Source organism: Alternaria atra (assembly GCF_907166805.1).
Source record: "Alternaria atra isolate CS162 genome assembly, contig: 23, whole genome shotgun sequence".
In the NCBI taxonomy this organism is placed as follows: Eukaryota; Fungi; Ascomycota; class Dothideomycetes; order Pleosporales; family Pleosporaceae; genus Alternaria; species Alternaria atra.
The window spans coordinates 1,253,926-1,276,548 of NW_025091321.1; the positions used below are offsets into that span (position 1 = coordinate 1,253,926).

Sequence of the window (22,623 nt, forward strand, 5' to 3'; positions counted from 1 at the left end):
TCGAAAAGAAAGACTGATCAATTCCTAACTTCGACATCGTCTATCGTGGACGTGCTTTTCTCATCGCTCAGAAGATTCGTCATGCATCGTGACCGTCGTTAGTCTTTCTAGTCGTCAATTTGCAGCAACTGCGCCGACACCCCCTCCTCTGCGCTGGCTGGATCAAGCATCGTGAATGAACTACCCCGGATGCCATATGCCGATGCCGGTAGTCCAATAAAGTGTTTTTTGTTGACGTCGCTGGGCTTCAAGCTCCGGACTAAGGTTAGGACAACGGGCGTGGGCTTATCACCTGCAAGTGTAGTTCGCAGATTGCGCTAGCTGAGCACATGGCTGCATGTGGGGGCTATCAAGCTACTACTGTACGTCTTGACCTTGCCCATCGGGCGATTCCCAAGCCACCCGTTCGCTCCAAAGTTCAATCCAGTTGCCAGCCTCACACTGTTGATATCGCACACCCCCCAGATTGGGCATGGTCAATGCTGATAAGGGAAATTTGACAGTCCGAACATCTATCAACCTCAATAGCCGCCATGCATGGGAGTGGAGCCTGAACCAAACTTCACACTGTGGTTTATCAGCTCAGTACTTAGGAGCCAGTCATACTTCGGTTCGCAGATGTTGACAGGACAGTATTGCTTCTTGTCAGGGGTATGGTAGGTGTGAAAAGGGGGAAATGGATGGTATTTGAATGCTTGACAGGTTGATTTCTCTGTTATTCTATCTCCTACTCTCCCAGTCACCGCCGATTGACTCTCCGTCCTACGCTGACAACGCGTACAACGATGCGAATAGAAACGCTCAAGGAAATTGGTAAAGTCCGCCGATGCGCCCATGGTTTAACAAAGGAGATAAAGACACCCGAACACAAGGAGAATAGAGGAGCCGATGACATGCCAGACGGGGAGGGAAAGACTACATATATACGAATTGGATATATAGATAACGTCGTCCCTCCATGCTAATCAGTCAACGGAAACCCCAAAAGTACAGCTCTCTGGCCAACCGGATGCAGAGAGATCGAAGTAAAACGCCGGCTTCATAATGGGTAATCGTATGAACGCGCCATTTGCACTGATGCCATGTAAACCCATTTCGATTGATGATTACAGTATATTGGTGTGGACACCCAAAATATGCACAAAACGCATAGATAGCTCAGAATCTGTTTTGTTGTTGATTTTGTTGTTGCGGTTGCTGAGCGACCGAGAAGCGATTATACGAATCGATTATTTGGCCCACCTGCTCCTCGTGCTCGCTCTGGCGTCAGTGTTCATATCCTGCGCCTCGCTGCCATGGGCTAGGGCTATTGTTTTGTCGGTGTTGTTGTTGACCTTGACCGTTGCTACCAGGACGGTATGATGGTGCTGGGCTTCGACGCTCGTAAAAGGATGGTGGTGACGGTGAGACAGTCCCGTCGTTGCCTTGGCTTCGTGGTGGTACGGGCGCATAGTGCTCGTTGAAACCACCCTCCTTGGCAGCCATTTGTCGCTGCTCTTCGGAAGAGTAGTCATCCTCGTCGTCAATGCGACTCCGTGATCCAGTGTATGGGTGTGTGCCCTTGCCCTCGCCACGGGCGGTCGCACCGAGCGCGTCGAGCTCAGTGGTCAACTGGGTTTGCGACTTGATGAAGGAGCCACGGTCATCGCGCATTGGCTGGTAACGGGTGTCAGGGTTCTTAGTGAACAAAGCAAATCCAGATGAGACAAGGAGCATGAGAAGGAGAATCAGAGCGAAGGCGGCATTGATGATGAAGAAGATGACACCCATGACGCCGGTAACGATGGCCTACGAACGTTAGCTTGGAAAGAATGGCGAAAGTGCACGTTACTTACAGGCTGCTTAAAGATCTCAGTGAACATCAACAAGAAGAAAGCACTGAGGAAGTTGACAGCGGCAATGGCAATGTTGAAACCGTTGGTCTTCTTGTCCATCCATGGGCGAAGGACCGATACACCGACGAGCAGAACAGCTTCGATGAGGACAAGCGCAATGGCTTGGGTCTTGAAGCTGCCCTGCGAAAGACCGACGAACATGGCCTTGATGAGGAGGTATCCGAGCCATGGAATGATGAACCAGTAGGCGGCAGCCTTGAACTGAACGTAGAGAAAGCCCCACTTGTTGAGCGCGACAGGGTCCGAATAGAGGATGTATGCGGGGTTCTTGTGCATGGCAATGGAGCGTTGTGCAATTCGGACAACCTTGGAAGAAGCCCAAGCGAGGATGCCAATCATAGTGATCATGGACAGAATGGCCAGAACGACCAGACCGGCTGAATCACGTTTGGTCAGCTCCCAGAAGCTCAAGACCATCATCTGTGGGAAGCCAATGAGGACGACACGGAAGAGGATACCCTTGAGGACGGTTTGCCAGCCGTTGCGGAAGTCGACGAATTTGTCGTTCTTCATTTTGCCAGCCTTGACAAGACCTTCACAGATGTACTTGAAGGCGACTACACCGATGACGGTGAAGAGGACAAAGATGACGAAGAAAGTGTATCCCGTGAAGAAGATGTTGGTCGTCTCAATCTTGGCCTTGAAGCCCACACGCTCGATGCCGTGGAGGACCAAGCGGTCTCCGCCAGCCTGTGCCTCGGTGGCAGCAGCGTTACTACGGGCCATGAGGCGTCCGACAGCTCCAGTGGTGAAGTCGAGCGCGCGCCTCATCTTCCTCTTCTTCTGAACTTCGACGGAGATGTACGACAACTGCGAGAGGTAGGTTGTTGGGCTTCCGCCAGTGGCACGCTGGTACCATGTTGCCATATCCTGGAGGAACTGAACGCGGATGATACCCATGGTCCATTGGAAGTTCTGGGTCCAGGCGGAGACGATGGGAGGAAGAGGGACGGCGCAAAGACCGATGAAAGCCTGTGCCTGGAAATAACCGAATAGCGACATGGCGTTGGCGGCAACGTGGGCGGCAGTGTTGGAGTGACCGAGTCCTGACGTGATGGCGGATGCCATGAGACCCAGGCCAGCTATGACAGCCGTGACCCAGGCCACGGCCTTTTGGTCAACCGAATGTCCGTTTGACAATTCTGCTTCGACACATGCGAGTTGAACATGGGATTCGGCATCTCTAATCTTTACTCGTACAACGGCGTCGAGATCGGGAATTGTGTATGCGATGCCTGCATCGTGTTAGAGATACTCAGCGGCAACTTTGGACACGCATCTTACCTGGAATTACACTCATAATGTCCTGGCTAATGTCAATGTTGGATTTGATGGTCAGCGGTCCGGCGTTCATTGGGCACATGCCCTCGAGCTCCTTCTGGCCACAGGGGTCGAGTTTCTGGTTCATAGCCGAGTATCCATATACGAGCAGCTCAATGTCGGCCTCGATCTTGCCGGCAATGTTGGAGATTCCCTCAATATTGAAGCCCAGACTGCGATTGCTGGGTGTGAATGCGACATTGAAGAGGGTGGCGGAGAAGCTGGAGTTGGACATGCACGGGTTGAGCGACTTGGATTCGATGACGCGCTCGCCGGAGACGAGCGGCGCGGCGACGGCAGCGAGCCACAGCAGCGACGTGGATAGCGAAAACTTCATGGTGGGCGGTGGTGTTGTGGGTGTATTAGGTGCGCAGAGTCGATGTGCCTCAGGCGCGGGCGTACTCTTTACGAGTACCGGGAAGGAAGGTCGGCCAGACCAGCGGCGCGAGCTTGTGCTTCAGTGAGATCTGTTTGCAGGTCCCTAACGGCGTGAATAAGCTATGTCGGGCGTGGGTGAATGTGTGGGTGAGCGAGTGGCAGTCGAGGGCGACTAATGGGGTGGTGATGTCGAAAGTGGTGGTTGCGCAGGACAACTGGGAAGGAAACCGGGAAGCAGCGAGGCGGAGAGGCGGCTGGGCGACGCTAGTCCAAGGGGATATGTAAACGACCGGACGGGCGCGATCAGCACTTGCACGCAACCCAATAAAAACAAAGTGGCTATTTGCTGTTGTTGTTGTTGTTGTCGTCGTCACCGAACAGAAGGCTGGTGTTTTGCGAGTGCCTGAGGAGAGCGAGAGATGAGGCGGACGGTGAGAGGAGGTCAGCTTGAAGGAGCTGAGGTCTATGCACGGCGTGCCGGCTTCAGGGGAGCGAGACGATGTCGGTCGCGGCGAGTGGGCCAGATGAATACGCGCGGCACCTGCTCAGCGCCCAGCCTCAAAGAAGTCGTCCAACGGCTGTCAAGTTTGCGATTTGGGGCGATGGTGAAATGAAATGCTATGCTACTCTAAATCTGCGCCCGTTTGCTTCTCTCCAAGTCTCTCCAAGACGACCTTTGTCTTTGCCTGGCCAAAAACAGGCGCCTTCTTCTTTCACCAAGCTGGAACAGGCGGATGGGGCAGGGGCGACGGGGCAGGGGGCAAAGCTGCTTCGCCACACTCCTACGCAGGAACAATCTCGCCTGTCCAATCAACACGACGCTCTAGGCCTCTTCTCGCGCTGACTGAGAGTTTGCGAGCCAGGTCCGCCCAGCGCCTCGTATTTTCTCTCATCTTACTGCCCGTATACGAAAGAGACGGTCAGCTCTGCTCTCCCACCTCATCCCCGCCAGCAACAAATTGGCCCAACTTGAGGCATGTCAATATTATGCCATTATGCCATCCGGCATCCTGCGGCACACCAAGTCTGGCCAGCAACCCCATCCGTGCTCTCGGCACCAGCCCATGGCTGCACGCAAATAGACATGACCCAGCCTCTCCAGCCAATCATGCAGGACCTGAGTGTGGCGCCCTTGGCCAGCGAGGTCAATGAGCCGTGGACTCACTACATCGAGATGCACAAGACTGCGCGTCAGCACAGGCTTGCTGCTGTTTCTGGGCGTCGTTGGACACTACGGCTTCTCTATCCGCAGCTTGCGTAATGTTCGCACGTGTCGTCAGTGGAAACATCATGCTTTGCTCGCACCAGAGTTCCGTTGAGTGAAAATGTTTACCCAACGACCATTGTACCACCGAAGGATCATCATTCAGGTAGTTCGCAAGACGTCACTGAACCAGACTGCGCAACGCGTGTCTGCGAACTACCAACGAACGTCTCACCCACATCTGAAACACGGGATCTGCCCATCCAGAAAATCTCAAAGGTGCCCGGCCCCGTCACATCTATCGATATCGTGTGCGTAGCCTCAACTTCTAACCTTGACCACTGGATTGACCCTGAAGATCATCATCTTTACTATGCGCGCTTAGGGGTGGAGCTGCCCCACTCACCTTGGAACAAGTGGGCGCGAACGCGTAACCGCACGTTTGACCAACATCAAATACACTGACCTTTCATCAACCTTGCAGTTTGTGTTATCGGCTTGCCTTGCCTGAACACTTTTTCCACATGGCGGATCCACCTCTTCATCTTGACAAGAGAACCACAAAGTTACTTGACGTGGCTCACAGTAGGCTGTACCGGATTTCATCAACTGTTTTCACCATCTCTATCTTGTTCTTCCAAGACGAATTGTCTTCTTTAATATACCCTTCGTGCAGGACTCTACAGCATCAACATGTCTGCGCAACCTATATTTCCAATCATTAATTCGGGTGCTCTTATCAAAGGTCCAACGTTCTATCCATTCCCACGGCTTACAAAAGAACTACGGTTGTTGTCATGTCGAGATACCCTCCAGCGTCAGCGTGTTATCAAAGTTAATTCCACAATCTCCTGGCTCGAAGACCATCTCATTTGTCATGACTCCCAAGGGTTTGCAAGCCACGGTAGCCAGTATCTCGCTACACTCAACACCCACCAAATTCTCAGCAAGCTTTTCCGTGTTTGCGAAGATCCCCGACAGCAAGCTTTCCTGTTCTATTGTGTAGATATCTCTTGCCGATTCGTACAATGGCCAGAGAGAAGAAAAAACCCCTTGTTAAGATGCCGACGTTGATCAACGCTATCCCAAGAGAAGGTAAGCATGATAATCAACGATATGCAACGAGCATTGATGAAAAACCATGAACATCGTTGGGCTGATCCCTCGGGATGGGTACTGTCCACGATCTAATCCCATATTGTTGTTGCATATAAGTTGCTTGACAAATAAGCCGGAAGAGACTGGATCTAAGAGGAAGGAAGATGGCAGAAGCTGCAAACCCTACCAAGCGTCTCCATATCTATGTCCTTGCGTGACTACGTAAGTTCGTGGTGAATGATCTCTCAACGTACGAAACTGGGAAAATGCAGATGGTTTGTTTGCTCCTCGGTGCGCAGCGGTGTGCAAGCTCACGCCCTTCACCTCCTAATCTCCCCACTCGACACGAGCGAACGAACGTGCGTCACAGCGGTTGAAACACCACTCGAGATCAATAATCGCACTCTTGATAGTCACCAAAGAACGTCGCCCACTCCCGTCGCTCATACGATCAAGTACCGAAGTCCGCAATGCCGCACGCCATTACCGCCGTGAGGCAGAACACCAATGGCCTTGACGAATACGAGAAAACTGAACTCGAACTACTACTCAAGACTAAACTCGAGGGTGTACCTTCTCACCACCTCCCCGCTCTCAACATTGCAGATATCCTCGATCAAACCCCAAGGGCGTCACTCCTCCCCAACATACCACCAGACATCCAACTACGATTCTTCCTCCACAACCGTGCCACCATCGAGAACTACGCCAGGAAGCCAATCAAAGACGAGGGGAAGCAGAGCTTTGAAATAACGCGGGCAATCTGGTTCTACAGGCTCGACGAAGCACACCAATTCCAACGTTTTCATGACATCATGCGATGGAACACTGCGATTTATGTCGCGTTACTTGCAATACACTCAGAGTCAAATAAATGGAAACACTCTATCCACAGCGAAGTAAAAGTATCCGGTCGTCAGCGTAGCAGCAAAGACTCCTACAGCCCGCGCAACAGCAAAGACACATACAAACCCATTCATCCCGCCGCCATCCACTTCATAACCCAATACCTAGCCGCCGTCCTCGAACACCACAACACACCCACGTCCAGCTTCACCGCCCGCGAGTCCTTCATTCGAGCTTGGAAATCGGGACCTTGGGATCTTTTCACGGTGTTTGGCGGTGCGCAAAAGAAGCTGATGAAGAGTGCTATGAAGAGACTAAGTAGGGACTGGGAGGCTGAGTTGGCTGTTGCAGAGAAACAGATGGACAGGGAGCAATATGAAAGGGAGGTGGGCAAGTTTGTTGGGGGGTTAGTGCCTGGAAGGAAAGATCAGGGCATGCGTGTATGGGAGGTGTCAGCGGAGAAGAAGGGTGGGGATGGAGACGTTGGCATGGGCGACGGAGTTTCCAGTGATCAGAGTGAAGACAAGGAGTTGAGTCGCAATGAGCTACTGGAAGCGCTTCTCTCTCCATTTGTTCCGCGGACTAAGGAGGTCGGGAAACAGGATGAGGCGAGAGTTAGGACTGGCGTGATTGAGGTCGGAGGAACGCCAGTTACGGACATGAGGTATGCGATTTCCACTGTACAAGGAGTGGAACCGAGAAATATCTTGCCGGCTCTTATCCGCTTATTCCCAGAGTAGCTAGATGTAGGGGAGAGAGTTGAGGGCCAAGAGTACTTGGAGACTATGATTTGAGTCCAGTCGAGAGGATAGGAACAATCAGCAAACTTTACGATTCCGTAGTCACAGATTAGAGAAGAACAATCAAAATACATTCAAACATATGAAATTCGTGAATCTATCGTCGGTATCTTCTAGTCATTAACCTTCCATTACCCCATCTGTCATCCAGAGCGAACCATCTACTGGGGCTTGAGCACACCACGGTACCTCATCTTTCCATCCCTCAGTGTGGTCATAGCCTCCTCGATACCGCTCTCGGTCAACGGGAACTCCATGTTGATGGGCTTGATGCCGTGTAGCGCGGAGAAGGCCAACATGTTGCGGTGGACAGCCCTTGCAGCGACAACAGAACCCTGAACAGTAATACCCTTGGAGATGAGGCCCATGTGGGGGATGGCGAAATCGTCAAAGGAAACGGTCATGGGGAAGATGATGGCGTTGGAGTTTAGGACAGGAAGCATCATCTTCCAGTCAGGCATGACGGAGGTGGTGACGAGGAGAGCATCAACAGGGCGGCTGACGCTGATCTCAGTCTTTCCCTTCATGGCGATGAACTCCTTTGCGCCGAGCTTCATGGCCTCGTCCTTCTTGTTGTCTGAACCGGAGAAGACGACGACGTCGCAGCCCATCTTGGCAGCATACTGGATGGCCAAGTGACCAAGACCACCGACACCCATTACACCGACACGGTCGGTGGGCTTGACGTTGTAGGTGTGGAGGGCGTTGAAGACGGTGGCACCACCGCACATCAGAGGTGCGGCCTCAGCATCGCTCAACTCATCGGGAATCTTGAAGACGAAAGCCTCGCGCCAGACGGCGTGGGAAGCAAAGCTACCCTGGTCGAGGTTCGCTGAGCCGTACATCTCGCGCTGGTTGCAGTATGTCTCACGGCCTGTGAGACATTGGTCGCAGCGGCCGCAGGAGTTGTGCTCGTATCCCCATCCGACGCGGTCACCCTTCTTCAGCTCCTTGACGTTAGGTCCAAGCTCTTCGACGATACCGACTCCCTCGTGGCCAAGAGCCATGTCGGCTTCCTTGTAGTGCTCATCGGTTCCGCAGAGACCGGAGGCGGTTACTTTGATGAGGACCTGGTCGTCCTGGAGGTCAGGCTTGGTAGTCTGAGCCTTGACGATCTTGCCCTCCTTGGAGCCCTTGTAGACGGTGAAAGAAGGCATCTTGATGGTGTTGTGTTGTGATGTGGTTTACGTTGAGAAGGGATGTAATAAGAAAACTTTTGGGTATCTTGTTGCAAAAAGGGTGAAAAGTTGATGTTGATTGATGAGTTCACAAAGGCAACTGCGACCTAGTGTTATATATGAGCAGAACCAACCTACAGCTCATTCTTACAGCTGCCATGCAGCACAAGCTACGTTCGAAAAGATTCTTCCCCATGACGTCGCACATTGATAATACACAGGGTCGTCCGGGTCCAGGGTCTGGATATCGCCGTCCCTCGCACATTAGGCGCATCGGCCGCCGCTAACAATCAAAAAAATGTGGTTTTGTGGGTCGCATCTCCAACATCACAGTTACCAGATCTACCGATTTTGGATAGTCGCATACTCACGCAATAGGGTCTCGATGCAGTCAGCTCGTTATTCAGCAAAGGACCTCACTATCGCGACGCATACTGGCTAGTACAGCATGCAGACAGACATCTGTGCAGTATGTTGAGCGTGCTGGATCTGAAACTCGACAGATGCTTCGGGGAGTGTCGGCCAATCAATCAGATTTGTGTTGGAAGGCCGATACTTCCGTAATAGTGCGACATGTGTCTGGACCGTCCCCGACTGATAAGGCTGTCTATGTGCCGATTGTGTGGAGCAACAGACGTTGTTCCTGGTCCCAATGCGGATGCGGCTCTGGTCGAAAGGTCGATGACGTGGAAGTTACCGGGGGGCCCGTCCGATGGTTGCGCTACATCACCGAAACTGTTCGGCCCTTTCGCTTTCGGCAACTCGATTTTACAAGACTGCCGTATAGCTTGCATGATCGAACTGTGTATTACTGATCTTTTGCTGACGGATAACTGCTCCGAGCCCATGTATGTGTGGTGGTGATTGGCGTGCAGGTGAAGCAGATCCTATGCAGCAGTGTGGAATACCTAACGGTTATTGGTAAATGGCAGAGCATGTGTCGGCCGCTGCAGAACTCTCGGTGCTTCGCATCTTAAGTCCGGACAGGTAATAAGCAGCAGGATGCGAAAGGATTCTTGGTGCGGAGGATGCAGGTGCGTAGAATGGATGCTTACGCTATCTGGTTGCATGTACCTCACAAGCCCCCAACCTCAGACTTCCAAGGTTGAGCAACAAAACGCAGAGGCGAACGCAACAGTCCTCATAACTATAACCCAAGGCTCACGTCTTCTGTGCCCACCTCATGGCATTTCAGAATCCTGCTGTCACGCTAGAAGCTTCGCCAGAAGCTTCGCTAGGAGTATCAGGCTAGTTTATGCTTGATGCGCTGAGAACGCCACGAAGGCATGGAATCACAAACTGTTACACAGGAGCTGGGAGCAAACTCATAGTGCTTAGGTTCCAACTAGTGCACTTTGCGACAAAGCTTGACCGCCGCAGGGCGCCTAAGCTGGTACGAACAACTCACTGAATAGCGCTTGGCCGTCTTAGCAAGTGCAGTATGTGAAGGATGGCGGCAGATGGCGGATGACAGACTCTAATGATAAATTAGAAAGAGGTTGAGGCACTATTGGATGGCAGTAAATCCCCTTAGAGCCTTCAGAGTCACATGATACCAAAGAACGGAGTATACAGCCTTCTCAAACATGGATAAGTGATAACAAGCGCAATGGTAAAGGCGTTTGCGGAGTTCGTGTATGCTGCACGTGCGAGACGGAGGCCGCTATTTTCGAAGCGGTATGGCCCCTGAAGCTTGACGCGACTCTTCACAACATCGGAGCTTCAATCTATATCATCGCAGGAATGTGGTTCTTTTGTGCCTCTCTCTTAAGAATAAAATGCCAGGTACACGTGTGCTGTCATAGATGTCCCTCGCGATCTTGGTATTATTGTTATCGTAGCTCTTTATCCTATCATCTCAATAATTCACATAGTATTGGCTTCCCTATTGTCTATATCATCTTCAGAGTTTCTTTCCACAAATCTTTCTACGTTTCTCTCATTGCTTCATCGCATCGGAACCTCTATGCTTCAATAACCCACTGGTTGCACGATACCCATCAGCCCTATCACCGATATCTCTCAGCGGCTGCCATCTTTACGTTTGCCTCCATGTGACTCCGTAGCCATCCTCTCGCTTTCCAGGTCAACATGGGCGCTACCCTAGCAGGAGCGCTTTTCCACTGCGGAGAGATCAAGTCCAACATCAAGAACCACATCCCAATCAGTCAATAGGATTTCGGAACCGCATTGGCGTACTTCTGCAGCAACAGTAACGAGAATATCAGCTTCTCGAGATACTTCAGCCAGACCCGCACCCGTCTCTACCTAGCCGCATACGCCAATTATGGAAACAAAACAACAAGCGTCCACAACCTCTACATGCTCGCCTGCGTCGAGGAGAATCACCACCAGCGCATTCGAGACTGCGGCTTCAAACCTACACACTATCGCGAGCGCTTCATTCATGAGCCGCTGAAGAACCTCCACGAATTCGAGATCTGAACCTAGAACCGTAATAAAGGCACCCTCAAGGACATGCGGAAGCTGGTCGACTTTTGGAAGATAGTGGAAGCGGACTTCGACCCCAACAGTGCGCGTCATTGGAAGCTTGCTGAGATTGGGCCGGCTCTGGTCGAATTCTTCAAGACCGTACATGTTGTCAGGGGATGACAAGCCCGGTGTTAGCCCTACAGATGTCATCGAGCTCAATATGACCAAGTATCAGCCCTATAGGAACGACTACCACATCTTAACAGGTCTTTTGAAGGCTATGTAGGGTTTCCGCAACCTACGAGACTATCGACATCTTGGTTGTGGATGACCTTGGCGATGATCTGGATGACATGAAGGTTTCCAACGACATTGGACTGGATATTACGCCTGTTCGGAGTCCAGCCCCGCACGTCTTGGATGTGCTGGCTATGCCTGAAGTTGACCTCTCCGGCTTTGGCGACGTTGTCACTCTCAACTTCGACTAGAGCAGTCGCCTGGCTCTCTTCAACATTCTATGGATATACATGTAGGCTATGCATAGCTCACTTAGTCAGATATGTAGATTTCACGATAGCAGGCCTTTAAGTTTTGAGCGCTCTGTAGGTCTTCACGGTGGTACGGGGATGATGAGTTATGGCCTCACATAAGTGCCTAAACGTCGTCTTTGGTCGCCATAATCATGGAACCAGTAGTCAAAGTAGAGGGTTATTGTCTACATGGTCTTACGAATGCAGCACTCTTTCTTAGTACCCTCCGCATATAGTTCCCGGGTGAGGCATATAGTGGATCACTTTAACCATAAACATTACTGAAAACCTCCTTGCTCATTCACCCAGCCTGATATACCGGATTCTCAGTCTTATAATATATGGTCTTGACTGGCTGCTGTTGCGCCGCATACCGTACTTTTGCCTTGGCACTCTCCTCTTTACTCTTCATCCTTTTATCCACCAGCTGAAGCGTACGGATTTGTTGATCTGAGAGGCCTGTGAGACCTTGGGCTGTACGCGGGGTGGTGGTAAGATGTCGGTCATTGTTGTGGCTGTGCAAGGCTAATTGTCTTGATGGTGGGTTTATTGGAGTTTCTTGGTCTTGATCTTGTGTATGGGCGATGGCCGCAGATCTTTTGGTTCGACGATGTTGCGAAGCGTGGCGGTGTGATGATGCGAGTCTTGGCCTGGTCGTTTTTGACAATGTCTCGTTACCACGATTGTGTTGGGAGTTGATGACCCGTCCGGATGGGAGAAGCATCTCAATATCTAATAGCTTGCTCTCTTTCGCATCTTTTCGGCCATCGTCATACTCTTGATTGGTTCCAAAATCCCAGAAATCGAGGAGTTCAGACATGTCGATCATGCAGTGTCCTTTATCCCGCATATGCGTTTGTACAGCGTCTACGGTGCCTTTCTCCAGTCCGCAGTATAGACACTCGTGGTACTCGAAAACGAGAATTGCAAGGTATGACAGCAGGGATTCTAGGGAGTAAAGGTGTGAGGGTTCGGGAATGAAGAGGCTATGGTGGGTGGACATGTGCTCCAGGTTTGTTGTGGGAGTGGAAGAGAGGAAGGGGCAGAAGAGACATTGTGTCGACGGCACCTTCCCAGCATTGTCATCAAATGTTTTCTCGACCAGGACCTCTGAATCGGTGTCATTCTCGGAATTGCCGTTGTGCGTCTTTGTTCGCGGCTTCCGTACTAGAGTGTTTTCGTTGGTTCTTGGTTGGTGCGCGATGCCTTCACTCTTGCCTTCCTGCCCCTCAAATTCTTGCTCAGTCATTGCCGGTAGTCTAGATACCTTCCGTTTGAGATTATTTACACTGTTCGTAACCGTCAGTCTCATAATTTCTACGCTTTATGCTCAATGCCATCTTACTGCCAAGGCTGCTGCATGTGTTCGCGCTGAAGCGCACTTGTTGTTAACGTAAGAGAACATGTGTTGCATGGAAATACAGTCCGTGATTCCGAAGCCATGTTTGTTGTTGTCCTTAGGGTCGTTTTTTGGAGGTCTTGGGACAGGGAAGGTAGGTAGCTTAGTGTAAGAGAGATGAAGGCACCTCTCGTATGGAGGCGAATAAGTGATGGAAGATGACTTGGTTGAACGAATTTCCTGAGGCAACAAGATACTATATATGTAAGAAGAGCAAGGGTGCAACTTGGGTGGTTGCATGTGTAATACTAGATCACGTGTCAGCCCAGACGAGGCGCAGTCACTGTAAAGCCACAATGAGTCATTTCCACTCACTTCCAACCATAACGCACACAGCAACATGTGACTCTCAGTGACTTGACCATTAGTCTTGCCAAACACCGAGAACGAAGCCGCGTGTGTGAAAAAAAAAAGAATTAGTTGTCAAGTAACATACCCTGCCTCCTGCCACGTCCCTTCTCCTTTCCTCGTCGCTTTCCTTTCACAACTCAGTTTTTTCATCAATCTCAAACCATCCAGCTTGTACAGAACCTTCTCCACAAACCTAAACACACTGTCTCTTTTCCGGCCTTGTTCAGTATGCAATAACATGACTTCCTTGTCTTCCACGCGCAATTCTGCCTCGGCGTCGTACTTGTCCACGTCAATGTCGTAGTAATCTGAGTGTGTGGATCCGCGCGGAGACGAAAGGGAAGCAGATGCGGAACGATGAGCGTGGAATATATGGCCATCGTAATCATACTTAAATCGAGTGTACTCGTCGTAGCCTTTTATATATGGTCGGCGGTGCGAGTCGAGGGTCTGGGAGTAGCGAGATGGGTGGTAGTCTGCTGTGAACCCATCTCCGGTTGTATAATGTGCGTGTTGAGGGTGTATTGGTGATTGAATGGATGGAGGAGCTGAGAAGTCCTGAGTGAGGCGGCGTGATGGATTCGAAGCTTCAGAAACGATAGAGTCGTGTCGCGTAAGATGGTAAGAAGATCCAACAACCAAGGGCTTGCACTTGGTTTGCTTAGACGCTCGTTCATCTGTGGGCAGAAGCGGTAGTGGTTTCTGGGTGTATGTCGCCGCATTCCTGCGACCCTGCCTTACACTATCCGCCTTTCCTAAACTGCTGGCTCCACGCTTTAGGGGAGCTGGTGCCATCAGAGGCACTGGAACCTCTTCAACCACTGTCGCCTTTTTCCGATAGAAAATCATTGGATCTCCACTACCATCCCAGTCGACAATTACGGTGCCCTTACTCGTTGGTCGATCGCTCGGCGCTTGTAATGATTGCCATGATGTCAAATGATCATCGATCATCTGAGATAGCTCTGCTGCAGCCCCGTAGCGGGCTCGGATGTAACGCGGAGGTTCAAGACGCCGAGTATTATGAAAAGTGCCTTGCTGCTGACATTGCTGATGTAATGTGTTGTGGGTGCGCCGACACGCACCGCCCTGAGATGAGCGATGACATGACATACTACGACGGGTTTCCGTGTTTGTCGTGTTCCTTTGTTGAGAAACGTTTGCTTGGCTCATGGTTCGATTCTTTCGAAGTTAAGACTTGAACGTTGTTGACGCAGTCGAATGGCTACGGGTTATTCTTTTGGTCTTTGTGGAACTGTCGTGCAATACGGATGGTTATGAGGGTGCTTCTTGTACATATAGAGGTGAGTACTAGATGAATGTACAGTGTTGTGACAAGCGCGGTGTATCCATGTCACCAGTGATGCCAAATGGGACGACGTTGGTGAAATTAATCTGACTCTTGTTGAGCGCGAATCATTCTGAATACGTCGCTCGATCAGGATGAAACCGAGCTGGCTGATAATGGCCAAGACAAGCGACGAAAGTAGAAAGGGGAGATGATTGTGAAGCGATTCTAACGCATCGTCATTAGCAAATTAAATACAATCCCGTTGGCATGCCAATATCCCATATCTTGACATTGGCCAACTTATCCCAACTAACCCAGGTATATTATGACTGCTATCTCTTCCGTCTACCCCAAGTTCGCTTACGTCTCGAGATGCATATGAACAGAAATGACGCAACAGATTGCTATGGAACATGTCAGACACAGGAAGGAAATGGTATAAACCAAAAGCACAAACTCCGTGACGAACGATGAACAGGAAGAATGAGAAAGCACAGCGCATGAACCCCGGGTATTACCAAGCTTCAAAGACTCTCTTGATGGTTAGAGACGGCCTCAATGTGCAGACGTGAAACGGATGATCCATCTAGTTCTTATCCTTGCTGGACAGCTTGTCCTTGATCTTGCCGAAGAAAGAGCGGCGCTTCTTCTTCTTGTCGTCGGCACCAGAGGCAATGCTTTGGCTACCTGGAGTGCCCTTGGGAGATACGTCCGAGTCTTTCCTAGGGTTCCTAGCGGGGGATTCTGGTGTCAGCTGAGCAGCCGGTGCGGAACTGGTGGCCTCGGTCTTGCTGGACTCTACACCAGTGGTGACTGTTGGCTGAGTCTGCTCGGTGGTAGTTGGCGCTTGCTTGTTCAATGCGACGTCGTTGATAGAATCGACAGGCTTGGCATTTGGCGGCTGAGCAGGCGCTGATGCGGGTGCGTTGAGAGCATCAGGTTCGCTGGAAGACTTCAGTGGCTTTGAGTCAACAAGAGCCTCGTCGGAGAGGCCAGCAGCATCCTGACTACCCAGAGCAGCAGAACTGGGAGCTGGCTCGCCAGTAGCGTCAGTCGACTTTACTTCATTGAGAAGTTCAGTCTCCATAGCGCGCTTCTCGCTAACTGCCTCAGCATTGGTGGCGGCCTCAGGGCTGGCGTGAGCCTCCCTCTGGCTCTCGGTGACCACAGTTGGGACCTCGCGAGCGACGGCTTCGTTGACTGACTCGGTGGCTGTGCCGGATGGGATTGTAGTGGTGGCAGCGACAGGTGCAATTGCGGTAGTCGCAGCAGTTAGCACAGGGGCAGGCTCACCAGCTTCCTCAGATCTCGGAAGCTTGTCGAGTAGCTCAGACTCCACGGCTGACTTCTCAGCAACAGCTTCACTGTTCGCAGCGGCTTCAGGGCTAACATGCGCCTCATGTTGGCTATCGGCGACAACGTCGGGTACATCGCGGGAAACAGTCTCTGGAATAGCACTGGGGGCTGTAGTAGCTGTGGCAGCAGAGACAGTGGGTGCTGGCTCGCCGGCCTCGTTTGTCTTGGGAACCTCGCGCAATAGCTCAGACTCCATAGCGGTCTTCTCTGCGACAACCTCAGGACTGGATGCTGCTTCAGGGCTTGCGTGTGCCTCCTTCTGGCTCTCAGAAACGACAGCTGGAATGGCAATTGCTGGGGCAGGGAGACCAGTCTCGTTTGTCTTAGGAACCTCGCTAAGTAGTTCTTGCTCCATGGCCGACTTTTCAGCAACGGCCTCGGGGCTGGCTGCCGCCTCTGGCGCAGCGTGGGCTGCATTCTGACTCTCAGCAACGACAGAGGGCACATCGTCCGCAGTAGTAGAGCTGGCACCGGCGATAGCGGGAGCGGGCTCTCCGGTCTCGTTGGTCTTGGGAACTTCGTTGAGTAGCTCCTTCTCCATTACCGACTTCTCGGCAACGGCCTCAGGGCTAGCTGCTGCCTCTGGTTCAGCGTGGGCCGTGTTCTGGCTCTCGGCAACAACAGAGGGTACTTCGTCGGCGGTGCTGGTGCTTGGACCAGTCATGCCAGTAGCCTCAGCGGCCTTCTCCTTAACAGAGTAGATGGCCGCAGTGAAGAGACCCGCACCAGCAGTCACGCCAGCAGCAGCAGTAGCAGCAGCCGCTTTGGCAGTGTCGCTTAGACCAGCGTCTCCACTGGCTGCAGGTGCCTCGGATACCTTCTCTTTCAATTCTTGTTCAACCCCCTTCTTGTCCTGAACGGCTTCTGGGTTGGCAGATGCCTCAGGGTCAACATGGGCCTCTTGTTGGCTGTCAGTCACGGTCTCAGGGACACCGTGGGGTTCCTTGGGAACCTGGCCGGCGAGCTGAGCGGTTGTGCTCTCGGGGGCAGAGGACTGGATCGCAACGCCGGTGTCTTGCTCGACCTTGGCATCGACGCCCATTGGCAGGCTCGATTCTGGTATCATGTTGCCCATGACTGGAGGGATGCCGAACATGCCACCCTTGGCATCGCGCTCAGCTTGAGGGGTGAAGGCAAGTGGGGGAAGAGCATCGGACTTGTTGTAAGAAGAGGCGTCAGTGTTGACTGTGCTGTCGACGGTGTTGGAAGTGAAGGTGCTGGCATCTGGCACCTTCTCGCCAGGCGCAAGGTGGATTGGGTTACCAGCGCCTGCGGTGGCTGGGAGCGGCGAGATACCGAATGCTGATGCCTCCTGCTCGGGTTCCTTGTCGTGGTTGACAGTCGAGTCTACAGTGTTGTCTGTGAGAGTGCTCGCTTCGGGAACGGGCTCGCCAGGCGCAAGCTTGATTGGGTTGCCGAGGCCTGAGGTAGCGGGGATGGGCGCAATGTTGAAGGTCTGCGGTTCGCTACCAGGTGTCTCTGCGTAGGGGGTCTCAGGGAAGGCACCAGGTACGGGGGAGTTGGAGGCGTTGGTCTTGGTCTCGTTATCGCTCTCCTTTGGCACGGCGCCAGCTAGCGCAGCGGTTGTAGACTCGGGCGCAGCAGAGGACATGGTATTGACGGGCTCTTCGTCGACGATGTCTTCGGGGAGAAGGACGTTGTTGATGATGCCGTGACCGTCGTCTTCTTTGCGCGCACTGTCGTTGGTACACCAGTTACCATTCACAACAAACTGCGGGAGACGTGTCAGCAAAGTTTGCGCAAACGGGGTAGCTGATGCGATGCGCTGGGCGCCTGCGTACCTTGTACTGGGTGTGGGTTTTGGGCAGCTCGACGGTCTTCTTGAAGACGCCATCTTCCTTTTCTAGCTTGACCGTCTTCCTCCAGTCGTCGAAGGTGCCAGTCACGAAGACCTCATTGGCCGAGTGTTCCCTGCGCGCGCGTGTCAGCAGTTGCGAATGACGACTTGAAGCAGTCGCGAACGCACCAGGTGAAGGTGTATTTGCCCATGTCAGCGCAGCGATGGACGTGGATCAGGGATTGCAAAAGTCGGAGTAGGGAGTGAGACCTGTCTTGGACGCAGGGAGGAGGAGTAGTAGTTTAGGTGTGGAGGTGGTTGGTAAGTCAGGATCAGGAGCTGCTACGTTCGGGTGGAGCTAGCTTGCGGCTTGAGGATCAAGCCAGGCCAGTGCGCGCTCGGACGGTTTGGGAGGATGAAGCTTGCGACTGTTTGGCTAGGCAAATAGCAGCGGATTCAATGCACAAGCGCAGAGATTCAGGAGCGCGAGGACTTCTGGATGCAGAATTGGCGAGGCTGGCGGTCTGTCTGGACGCGATATTGCGCTGAATCTGCAAGATTAAAGACGGCGTGGTTAGCGGCACGAAGGCTTGGCGTGATGCCGTTCATCGCGAGTCCTGGAACACGCGGGACTGACAGCGAGCATGTGCAATGACGAAAGACAGTTGGCGTCGCGCTCAATTGCAGCTACTCTTCATAATTCCCGCGTGGACATGCACAGTCGAGTTATGCCGTGCACGCAATTCGTATTCGGTCGCTTCATCTCATAGCCACAGCTACATGACGGCCCCTCTAGTTTTGCTCCGCGTGCTCGTGCGTCTCACATGGCCGGCTTTGTGCGTCATCGCATGTCGTGTCGGGACATCTGGGCAATTCTGGGGTTCGCACGTGAGCAGCTACCCATAGGTGGTACCTAGGTACCATACAACGAGTCTTTCTTATCATGATATTTCAAATAGCCTCCTGGGACGCCTCTCCATCAGAGTTTTCGTCCTCTTGCTGCACCGCGCGTCCCAGCATATCCATGGACGGATTCACCGCATCGCCTGCGCCGTGTCTTGAGTGAGTGTGCCTCACCGCCAATTTCAACGCTGCGCGTATCCATGTCAGGCTTCATTGTCACAACCAACTTGAATTGCATTAATTATGAAAGACGGAAAAATGGTCGCTTGACACTTGACGACTCAAGTGTGGGATATTGTTAGCGCAAGCTACAGTCTGTGAGCAGGCCATGGGCGGGAGCTAAAGCACAGCTTGGTTGGCATCCGTCTTGTAGCTATCACAGCTGTGCTACTCTGTCGCTCTGTCGCTCTGTCGCTACAACAGGCTTTGAGTCACAACAGCCAATGTGGCGGCATCCAATTGCATCAGCGAGAGCGGGCAGCCATCGCCTAAATGTCGCAGTGGGTGCCTACAGCCTGCACGAGTTTCTAGAGGGCTTCTGGAAGATGATAAGCCCCAGGAAAGCTTGCCTCGCTCTCCTTACCAGTGACTGCCCTGCCCGCCATGCCACACTCGTGATCCCTCCTCCCGCACCTGTCCCCTCTTCCCGCGCATCCTCACCGCGCTTACTGCTCCCATAGCCATAGTCTGCAGCGTGCAATTGCGTTCCTTACTCCCCTACACATACCGTCTAGACGTCCGCTGTCCACCTCACTGCCCGTCTTGCCGCTGACGCTACGTCCGGACCCTCGCAGCACAACTGCCTCGATCCCTGCACGTCTCGCGACCAACGTCAAAGAGCTGCGCTTGACCCCTCACCACCACCGCCCTCATGTCCCTCCCTCCTGACTACTCCAACGAGATCTCCACCCTCGACCGCGAAATCCTCAAACACCGGCCTCACGACATCCTCCAATTCTGCGCAAACTTCTTTAACCGCCGTCTCGAGTCGCAGCGAACCGAATACCTGCTGTCGCAACAGCACTCCAGTCCCCAAGGCCGTGCCGAGAATACCTTTCCCGGCAACAACCCCTTCAGCACCTCGCCTAGCAGCGGCAGCGGCTTCACCAAATCCACAATGCAGCGTCTCGAAGAGGAAGAGGAGCACGACACCATGACCTCCCCCACTGCCTCGACCTTTGCAGCCGTCGACTTTAGCAGGTCCCGTAGCAGCAACAGCAACAACAACAATAATAACGACTCGGGTACGAGCATGTTTGGCGACTTTGGTGGCTTTGGCGGCTCTTCAAAGAACAACATCACCCAAATGCCGCCTCTTTCGGGCGAGGGCCAGAACTTCCCCAGCAACTACAACACCAACAGGCGCACCTCCGTCTCTGCTGAATCGCTCAACCCCACCTCGAGTGCCGCTGACAACTTCACCCCGCCATTCCACCAGAAGACGCAGGACCAGCTATCGCGCCTCAAGTCTGCCGTCTCGGGCAACTTCCTCTTTTCACATCTCGATGACGACCAGTCGGCAATGGTCCTCGGCGCGCTGCACGAGAAGCCGATACCAACAAAGGGCATAAAGGTCATCCAGCAAGGCGACGTGGGCGACTACTTTTACGTCGTTGAAAAGGGCTCATTCGACATCTACGTCAACCAGTCAGGCAAGGTTGAGGGTGGTCTGGATGGTGTTGGCGACAAAGTAGGCACCGTCGGACCCGGTGGTTCCTTTGGTGAGCTAGCCCTCATGTACAACGCACCCCGTGCCGCAACAGTCACCTCGACAGAGCCATCTACCCTCTGGGCACTAGATCGCATCACCTTCCGTCGCATTCTCATGGACAGTGCCTTCCAGCGCCGACGCATGTACGAGGGATTCCTAGAGGAAGTTCCTCTGCTGTCCACCCTGACGCCTTACGAGCGTTCCAAGATCGCCGACGCCCTCGAAACCAAGAAATACCCTCCTGGAACCACCATTATTCAAGAAGGTGATGTCGGCGAATCCTTCTTCCTGCTTGAATCTGGAGAAGCTCAGGTCTTCAAGCGCGGCGTAGACAGTCCTGTCAACCAGTACAAGAAGGGCGATTACTTCGGCGAGCTGGCCTTGCTCAATGATGCTCCACGTGCTGCTTCAGTCATCAGCAAGACAGAGGTCAAGGTCGCAACACTCGGAAAGAACGGCTTCCAGCGACTTCTCGGTCCCGTTGAAGGCATCATGAGGCGGAACGATCCCAGCAAGGCTGCTTTCGAAGGCGATCACGTAGATCCGCTGCACACGACTTCATAAGCGTGTCACCGCAGGATAGAAGCGAACAGGATGCTGCACCTACACAAGAGGTGAGCGGCAATGTTATGCACAGACAGAAGACCAGGGCGTGGACAGTTGCGGCCAGGTGTGGTGCTGTCACTCTTCGGCGTTTTCGCATGTATTCCTATACTTCCTACTGTCACTAAACGTCGCTTAATGTCATGGAAGAAGATACGACTTCCTTCAGACGAGGAATGAGCTCCAGTTCTGAGCTGCTCTGTTACCTATATTGCACTGCGTATGATACTCATGGTTAGACTTGCACTTCATGTTCCCCGCCTGTACTGCTTAGATGTTGTCGTGATCCTGCCACGTGCCTGCCTCCGGCTATGATGTCGTGGCATGATTGGTGTCGTCTGTGCGTTTACATCCGGCACGACTACGAGATACCAGTGCTCTTTCCTTCATCCCTTACGCCCGATGAGTTCCACACCCGCTTTAGCAACTTTGATGCTGCAACGACAAAACATCAGTATCGAAGAAATGGAAACACACAATCCCCCATGAATACACACTGAAGCTCACAAAAGACACCCCTGCTCCACACCGCTCCTACTGATCGTCATGCACAGTCATCGTGGCGAGGCGTTCGCCTCTAGAGACAAGCATGTCCGATTCGTTATAGCGCATGCGGACGGAGACTCACAGGTATGCGTACAGGTGTATGCTCGAAAATGACTCCAATCCGATGCGCACATTTGCTAATGGAGCTTCAGGCAGCTGAGTGTGAGCAACTCACAGCTTGTGGCTCTCTAGCCCCCACGCGCAGTCGAAACATGACTCCCTAGATCGGCCTCATGTATACAGGCTAATACGTCAGTGTGTCTACTAGCAAGAACGTATCACTTCCCGCAGAAGTTACAACACGCTTCGTTCCGTCGTCGACCCACCCTGGCTACCTACCGAGGCATTGCTCTTCACAGCTCTCGTGTTTCAACAAAGCAAAGAACGGCCACCCCGAGCAACTGCTGGCAGATGCAAGTGTTTATAAGTGGTAACTCATGCTTCATGTTCACTGAACAGGTAGTGATCTACTGTACACACTTTTCTGGGAAGCAAATCGTCATGTAGTACGGCTTCACAGCCACCATTTCCAAGACTACGCGATTGCCGGTGGAAGACGCAGCATCTGGCATGCAAGATCGCAACTTTTAGACTGTTGCTTTTTAACGATACAGGCACGGCAGACGCACCTAGCTGATAGTCTAGCAGTGGGCAACCACCCCTGCACACAGGATGACGTCTTCGAAAGATCAATGTCTTTGCGATTCACAATTGGAGCTACAATTACAATTACGATTGGGCGATGCAACCGGACAGGCGGTCTCCGAAAGCTCACAACGACCCAACGGCCGAAAGCTGCTCCAGTTCTCATCGCGCCCACCTGTGGCTTACATGCAGCGACTGGGGTGCGACTCAACGCTAAGACTAAACTGGGTAAATGGGTTTATTAACTACAAGCATGCTGGTCCCGATCGAACACAACGTCGTCTTATCGTCGTGCTTTGGATTGGAACACCCGGACTGAATGGGCACAGCGAGACCAA

General features: G+C 52.6%; 6 protein-coding genes across 6 annotated transcripts; 2 read left to right on the forward strand and 4 right to left on the reverse strand.

Moving 5' to 3' along the window:
* Positions 1-1,266: 1,266 nt before the first annotated feature.
* On the reverse strand, positions 1,267-3,552 carry ALTATR162_LOCUS4005 (uncharacterized protein; the record flags this gene model as incomplete). The annotated part of the gene is made up of 3 exons (XM_043311615.1): positions 1,267-1,788; positions 1,836-3,130; positions 3,180-3,552. 3 exons carry the CDS (start codon positions 3,550-3,552, stop codon positions 1,267-1,269), a joined length of 2,190 nt encoding a protein of 729 aa, XP_043167550.1.
* Positions 3,553-6,365: 2,813 nt separating this feature from the next.
* ALTATR162_LOCUS4006 (uncharacterized protein) lies at positions 6,366-7,481 on the forward strand (the record flags this gene model as incomplete). The annotated part of the gene is made up of 1 exon (XM_043311616.1): positions 6,366-7,481. One exon carries the CDS (start codon positions 6,366-6,368, stop codon positions 7,479-7,481), a length of 1,116 nt encoding a protein of 371 aa, XP_043167551.1.
* Positions 7,482-7,702: 221 nt separating this feature from the next.
* Positions 7,703-8,698, reverse strand: ALTATR162_LOCUS4007 (uncharacterized protein; the record flags this gene model as incomplete). Its single annotated transcript, XM_043311617.1, has 1 exon — positions 7,703-8,698. The coding sequence occupies one exon, from the start codon at positions 8,696-8,698 to the stop codon at positions 7,703-7,705; it is 996 nt and encodes a 331-aa protein (XP_043167552.1).
* A 3,285-nt stretch (positions 8,699-11,983) lies between these two features.
* ALTATR162_LOCUS4008 (uncharacterized protein) lies at positions 11,984-12,931 on the reverse strand (the record flags this gene model as incomplete). Its single annotated transcript, XM_043311618.1, has 1 exon — positions 11,984-12,931. The coding sequence occupies one exon, from the start codon at positions 12,929-12,931 to the stop codon at positions 11,984-11,986; it is 948 nt and encodes a 315-aa protein (XP_043167553.1).
* Positions 12,932-15,309: 2,378 nt separating this feature from the next.
* Positions 15,310-18,089, reverse strand: ALTATR162_LOCUS4009 (uncharacterized protein; the record flags this gene model as incomplete). Its single annotated transcript, XM_043311619.1, has 3 exons — positions 15,310-17,811; positions 17,882-18,011; positions 18,067-18,089. 3 exons carry the CDS (start codon positions 18,087-18,089, stop codon positions 15,310-15,312), a joined length of 2,655 nt encoding a protein of 884 aa, XP_043167554.1.
* Positions 18,090-19,651: 1,562 nt separating this feature from the next.
* On the forward strand, positions 19,652-21,055 carry ALTATR162_LOCUS4010 (uncharacterized protein; the record flags this gene model as incomplete). Its single annotated transcript, XM_043311620.1, has 1 exon — positions 19,652-21,055. The coding sequence occupies one exon, from the start codon at positions 19,652-19,654 to the stop codon at positions 21,053-21,055; it is 1,404 nt and encodes a 467-aa protein (XP_043167555.1).
* Positions 21,056-22,623: the final 1,568 nt, after the last annotated feature.